This window comes from Coturnix japonica, chromosome 16, assembly GCF_001577835.2.
Source record: "Coturnix japonica isolate 7356 chromosome 16, Coturnix japonica 2.1, whole genome shotgun sequence".
NCBI lineage: Eukaryota > Metazoa > Chordata > Aves > Galliformes > Phasianidae > Coturnix > Coturnix japonica.
Genome location: NC_029531.1, coordinates 69,758 through 76,429, shown reverse-complemented (window position 1 = coordinate 76,429; position 6,672 = coordinate 69,758). Strand labels below are relative to the sequence as shown.

General features: G+C 57.0%; 1 protein-coding gene across 2 annotated transcripts in view; it reads left to right on the top strand.

The window, feature by feature from the left end:
- The first annotated feature begins 283 nt into the window (after positions 1 to 283).
- LOC107321557 (complement C4-like) overlaps positions 284 to 6,672 on the top strand; it is a 17,799-nt gene continuing 11,410 nt past the window's right edge. For both annotated transcript variants that reach the window (XM_015878576.1, XM_015878575.1), the window contains exons 1-13: positions 284 to 413; positions 719 to 908; positions 1,067 to 1,244; positions 1,531 to 1,601; positions 1,699 to 1,787; positions 2,303 to 2,385; positions 2,455 to 2,551; positions 3,178 to 3,286; positions 3,382 to 3,505; positions 4,659 to 4,771; positions 5,334 to 5,504; positions 5,592 to 5,777; positions 6,274 to 6,459. In XM_015878576.1, the coding sequence (XP_015734062.1) occupies positions 334 to 413; positions 719 to 908; positions 1,067 to 1,244; positions 1,531 to 1,601; positions 1,699 to 1,787; positions 2,303 to 2,385; positions 2,455 to 2,551; positions 3,178 to 3,286; positions 3,382 to 3,505; positions 4,659 to 4,771; positions 5,334 to 5,504; positions 5,592 to 5,777; positions 6,274 to 6,459 (1,677 nt within the window). In that variant the 5' untranslated portion in view covers positions 284 to 333. The remainder of the gene's footprint in view (positions 414 to 718; positions 909 to 1,066; positions 1,245 to 1,530; positions 1,602 to 1,698; positions 1,788 to 2,302; positions 2,386 to 2,454; positions 2,552 to 3,177; positions 3,287 to 3,381; positions 3,506 to 4,658; positions 4,772 to 5,333; positions 5,505 to 5,591; positions 5,778 to 6,273; positions 6,460 to 6,672) is intronic.

Genomic DNA, 6,672 nt, shown 5'->3' with positions numbered 1-6,672 from the left:
GGGGGGGGGGGGCGAGGACCTCTGTCTTGAGGGATGGGGGCAGTGAAAGGATTCGTTCTGCATTCCATTCAAGGAACTGTTATGGGGTCTCATCTATAGGGTCAGCAGCACCGTGTCCAGGGGGGTGGCGGTGACAACGAGCTTCCTTTGGGGTCGGTGCCTTTTCCCCCCAGGGCCGCCCTGCCCCTCTTCCCCACATCCACGTGGGTCCGTCTGGGGTCGATGCCCTCCGGGTCTGTAGGTGGACCCTGTTGTCCTCCCCCCTGTTAATGATTGACCCCAATCCTGGTGTCCCTGTGGCACTGCCCCGATCTGCCCCACACCGCCGGAGCCATGGGGCCTCCATGGGCCTTCAGCCTCTTCCTCCTCCTCTTCCTCACTAAGTTAATGGAGGGCAGCTCCCAGGACCCTGAGTATGGGGTTATGAGGCACCTATGGGGCTGGGTTATGGGGTTGGGGGTGATTGTGGGGTAGCTATGGGACTATGAATGTCCCGCAGTGTCCACTATGGGGACTATGGGGTGCTGGTGGGGCTGAGGGCAGCTGTAGGATTGGGGTGTGATGGAGTCTGGTGGGACTGAGGGAGATTTCTGTGTGGTTGGGGAGGTTATGGGGCCAGAGCTTGGTGGGGGATTCTTGTGGGATCTGTGTATTTATGGGGTCGGGGAGGGCTTATGGGGCTGCTGTGGGGCTGGTGGCTCAAGCAGTGTTTCCTCAGGTTGGTGCTGGTGGCCCCCCGGCGTGTGGCCCTGGGGACCCCCATGGGGCTTTTGGTGGCATCTGTGGGACCGGTGACAGGGACAGTGACGGCGTGGGCTGAGGGTGACCGTGGGGCCGGGCCCTGTGCCCTCCCTGTCCCATTTGCCCTCACAGCCCACAACAACTTCAACCAACTCCTACAAATTGAGGTATGGGGACACTGGGGGATATGGGGACATTGGGGGGTGTCCACTAGGGTGAGGGGGTTGGGAACACCCCCATGGCACACAGGGACATGTGCACCCTTGGGTGCCCTCCTGCCACGTCACCCACGTCACCTCACACCTCCTTCCCATGTCCCCCATAGGTCACCCCAGTGCAGGCAGAGCGGTGTGGGGCGCTGTGGGGTCGGGGGCTGCTCCTGGAGGCCCACAGCCCCCGCTTGCCACCCCCCGGCACCCAGAGTCTACGTGTGGCCCTGGGGGGGCCGCGGGGTCACCTCATTGTGCAGACAGACAAACCTCTCTACGCCCCCCGACAGACTGGTGAGTGCCCCAAATGCACCCCAAACCCCAAAGATCTGCCCGATCCATCTCCATTAAATACCCCAAATCCACCCCTAGTGGCCCAAATGCTCCAACTCCCTTAAAACAACCCCAAAATTCTCCCCCAAACCCCTCCAAATCCACCATCAATTCCCCAAATTCCCCCATATCCACCCATTTTCACCCCATATCCACCCATTTTCATCCCATATCCACCCATTTTCATCCCACATTCACCCATTTCCCCCAAACCCCATCCTGTTCCCATATATCCCTTTGTCTCCAGTGCGTTTCCGTGTCTTCTCCATGGACCCCAACCTACAGCCGAACCCTGAACCTGTCCTGGTCACCATCACGGTATGGGTCCTATAAGGTTGAGGTTGTTGGTGACCCTATGGGGTTTGGGTGGCCCTACAAGGCTGGGGTCTCACTGTGTACCCCCATATCCCCCTAGAACCCATTGGGTGCACGAGTGCGGGAGGTGCAGCGGGTGCCCCTGGACACGGTGCTGAGTGACCAGCTGGTGCTGCCTGACATTGCCCTGTGAGTGGGGCTATAGGGGGCTATTGGGGGCTATGGGGTGGGATGGGGGCTATGGGGATGTGGGGCTACAGGGGTTGCAGATGGGCCAGAGCAGTGGGGGGGTTATGGGGTTACTGGGACATTTTAGTGGCTGTAGAAGCCATACGGGGCTGTGGCGAGCTATAGGGCACCATAGGGTTGATAGGGACTATGGGGGACTATGGCAGTCTAGGTGGGGCTATAGGGAGTTGTGGGGGAACTATAGGTTGCCTTAGGGGCTATAGGGGTCTACAATGGTTATAGGGGAGTATGGGGAATCATGAGGGCCATAGGGACTCTGGAGGGCTGTAGCACACCATAGGGACCATAAGGGCTCTGGGAAGCTTTAGAGGACCATAGGGGTCTATGACAGGGGCTCTGGTGGACTATAGGGCCTATGAGTGGCTATAGGAGCCTATAGGGAGTGACAGGAGCCTTGTAGGACACCAGAGGGGCTCTGTGAGAGCCATAGGGTCATCATGTCCCCATGTCCCCAGCCCAGGGACATGGCACATACGGGCACAGTTGGCTGCCAGTCCCAACACCAACAGCTCCACCGCCTTTGAGGTGCGCAAATACGGTGAGTGGGGTCTTGGGGGTCCTTGTTGTGTTCCCATACCCTCCCTATAACCCCATATGTTGTCCCCAGTGCTGCCTGGCTTCGAGGTGAGCATCCGCCCTGAACGTGGCTTCATTGTGTTGAGCGATCCTGAACCGGCCCCACTGCGCGTCCACCTGCATGTCCAGTATGGGACCCTCGGAGCCAAATCCCCACTTAAATCCCACCCAAACCCCAAATCCCACCCAATCTCCCCCAATATTCCCACCCAAGTCCCCACCTGTCTCCTCCAAAACCTCCCAACTCTCCTGAATCCCCCAAATTCCCCTCCAATCCACCCTTAATCAGTGTCCCTGATGTCCTTTGGGGTCACTCTTTAACCCTATAAGCTTTGAGTTCCCCCAAACCTATTGACCTCTTGACCCTATTGCGATCTCTCCCCTTGACCTTATTGACCTTATTGGGACCCCTCCCCCTCTGACCTTGGCCCTATTGGGATCTCTCCCCTTGACCTTATTGACTACTGGGACTCCTCCCCCTGACCCTATTGATCTCTGGGGACCTCCTGACCCCATTGACCATTGGGACCCCTCCACCTCTGACCTTGACCCTATTGGGACCCCTCCCCTTGACCTTATTGACCTCATTGGGACCCCTCCCCCTCTGACCCTGACCCTATTGGGATCTCTCCCCTTGACCTTATTGACCTTATTGGGACCCCTCCTCCTCTGACCTTGACCCTATTGGGACCCCTCCCCTTGACCCCATTGATCTTTGGGCCCCCTTGACCCCACTGACCCTTTGGCCCCCCAGATTCCCAGATGGGGCTCCAGTATGGGGCCGTGCACAGCTGCGTGTGGGGCTGCGGGATGCCGGGGGCCAGGGGGGTCGCTTCCTGAGGGGTCTGGAGCAGCAATGCCAGGTGAGACCCCCAACCCTACAAGGGGGATTTGATCCCACCCCTTCCCCATAACCCCTTATCACTGACCCCGCCCCCCATGTGACCCCGCCCCTCAGGTGACAGAAGGCCACGCCTCCATGGAGGTATCCCCGGTGGGTGTAGCTAAAGCAGCTGGCGTTGCGCTGACCGACCTGCAGGGGGCGCTACTGCGCCTGACGGTGGGCGTGGTCGAATCGGCAGGTGGGCGTGGCTTCGGGAAAAGGGGCGGGGCCAAGAAACTTTTGGGGTCTTAAAGGGCTTTTTGGAGTTTCAAAGGGGTCTTGGAGGGTCACAAAGAGGTTTTTGGGGTCCCAAAAGGGTTTTGGAGCCTTTTGGGGGCTTTATGGTTTTCGAGTTTGAGGGTTCCAGGAACATTTTGCGGTCTTAAAGGGGTATTTGAGGTCCCAAAGGGCTTTTTGGAGTTTCAAAGGGGTTTTGGAGGGTCACAAAGAGGTTTTTGGGGTCCCAAAAGGGTTTTGGAGCCTTTTGGGGGCTTTGAGGTTTTTGAGTTTGAGGGTTCCAGGAAGCTTTTGGGGTCCTAAAGGGGTTTTTGGGGTCCCAGAGGGGTTTTTGGGGTCTTTAAGGGGTTTTGGGGGTCCCAGTGAAATTTTTGGAGTCCCAAAGGGGATTCTGGGGTCCCAAAAGGGTTTTGGAGCATTTTGGGGGCTTTATGGTTTTCGAGTTTGAGGATTCCAGGAAGCTTTGGGGATCTTAAAGGGGTTTTTGGGGTCCCAAAGGGCTTTTTGGGGTCCCAAAAGGGTTTTGAGCCATTATTCGGGCTTAACTGCCTTTTTGCAGTCTTGAGGTTCTAAGGAACATTCTCTGGGGTCTTAAACGGTATCTGGGTCCCCAGAGGACGGATTTTTGAGGGCATCCCCACAACCGCGGATTCTGAGGTCCCCAAAGGGGTCACCTGCGAGTCCCAATGGGGTTTTTGGGGACTCAAAAGGGGTCTTTGCGAGCCTTTAGGGGCTTGGGTTTTCTGAGTTGAAGGTTCCCAGAAGCTTTTGGGGTCCCAAAAGGGTATTTGGGGTCCCAAAGGGCTTTTTGGGGTCCCAAAAGGGTTTTGGAGTATTTTGGGGGCTTTGGGGTTTTTGAGTTTGAGGGTTCCAGGAAGCTTTTGGGGTTTTAAAGGGGTTTTTAGGGTCCAAAAGGATATTCTGGGGTCCCAAAGGGGTTTTGGAGCATTTTGGGGTCTTTATGGTTTTCGAGTTTGAGGTTTCCAGGAAGATTTTGGGGTCCCTCATGCATTTTGGGTTCCCATGTGATCTCAGTAGGATTTGGGGTCCTGAATGGGCGTGGCTACATGTCCCCATGGTCACGATGGGGGGCATGTCCTGGCACTGTATTACAGGGGGGGAGCTCGTGGAGCGGGAGCTGCTGGTACCGCTGGTTCTGTCCCAATGGATGCTGCAGCTGCAAAAGAGCGCACGGTTCTTCGTGCCCGGAGCACCCTACACCCTTCTGGTGAGCACGTGTGCAAATCTGTGCATGCTCGTGCAAAGGAGTGCGGATGTCTGTGTATCTGGGACACGCTCTTGCATTCTTGTGCAAGGAGATGCATGCTTTGTGCAAGGCTGCGTGCATGCTCTGGGCTCACTTGTGCAAGGTGGTGCAGATATGGGTGCTTGTGCAAGGCAGTGCCTGCTTTGCACATATATTTGTGCAAGGGGGTGTATGTAATATGTGCATGCTTGTGCAAAGCCTTGTGCAACCTCCAGGTGCAGCTGCGGATGCTTGTACGAGACAGTGCATGCTTTGCACAGATATTTGTGCAAGGGGGGTATGTAACATATAGATGCTTGTGCAAAGCCTTGTGCATGCTTAGAGCATCCTTGTGCATGCTTCTGCAAGGTGATGCCTACTTGTGCACACTCGTGCGAGGCGGTGCATGTGTGTGCATGCTTATGTGTGCATGCTTGAGACCCACCTGTGCATACTTCTATGTGCAACTGTGCACACGTGCAAGGCAATGGTGCCTTTTGCATGCCCTGGTGCACACCTGCTGCATGTTCTGGTGCTCCCACAGGGCCGGGTGCTGCAGGCCGGCGGGGTCACAGCCCCGGGGGTCCCTGTGAAGGTGACAGTGGGGGTGACCGGAGCCCCCTCACCGCCCCTCATAGAGCTGCGGGCAGACAACAGTGGGGACATCATCGTCCCCATCAACGTCCCCAAAGGAGCCAACAGGATGGAGCTGAGCGTGAGTGGGGACATGGGGTGGGGGACGTGGGGGTGTGGGATGTGCGCTATGGGACTCCATGCACTCTGATGTCTGTGGGACCCTCAGGTGGAGGCAGGACAACCCGGTGCCACCCCAGCGCGGGCACAGCTGATGGTGACCCCAATGACAGCGGTGTCGGGGCAGTTCCTGGTGCTGGGGGGTCCCCGGGGGTCTGTCCGTCCAGGGGAAGAGCTGAGGCTGCAGCTGCACCATATGGGGCCGCCCCCTACTCCGAAGCGCTTCCACCTCCTGGTGAGCTCTGGCACTTTGGTGTTGCACACACGTTGTGTTGCATGTTGTGTGTTGAACACTCCATTTTGCACACAGTTTGTGTTGCTTGAGCGTTGCATGTTGTGCACGTGCATTGCCACATGTGCACGCTGTGTGCTGTGTTATATGCTGTGTTATGTCTTGTGTTACGTGTTGTGTGTTGCACATTTCATTTTGCACACACTTTGTGTTGCTTGAGCATTGCATGTTGTGCACGCGCATTGCCATGTGTGCATGTTGTGTGCTGTGTTATATGCTGTGTTATGTCTTGTGTTACGTGTTGTGTTACGTGTTGCACACACACTGTGTATTATGCATGTGCTTTGCAGTGTGTGTGTGTGGGTTGCATGCCCTGGTATGCATGCTGCATTGCACATGCATTGCTCACACGCTGCACATCCAGCATGTTGGATGTGTGTGTTGTGCAGGTTATGTTGCACTCACTGCACATGCTGTCACACACCCCCTGTCCCCGCAGGCAATGGCCCGTGGGAGGGTGGTGGCGGCCCACACGGTGGCCTCACAGGTGACACTGACAGAGGTGGCACTGCCGGTGACAGCGGACATGGCCCCATATCTCCACGTCGTTGCCTTCTTCCTGAGTGGGGGAAATGTGGTGGCTGCTGCGTGGGGGGGGGCTGTGCAGGGGGGCTGTGATGAGCAGGTGGGTGTATTGAGGGGGTTAGGGGGACTGGGAAGGACTTAAAGGGATGGGAGGGTCTGGGTATACTGGGGGAAGTGGGGAGACTGGGAGGAGTAGGAGGGATTGTGGGGACTGGCATGTACTGGGATGTACTGGGAGAACTGGGGAGACTGGGAGGACTGGGAGGGACTGTGGGGACTGGGATGTACTGGGATGTACTGGGATGTACTGGGA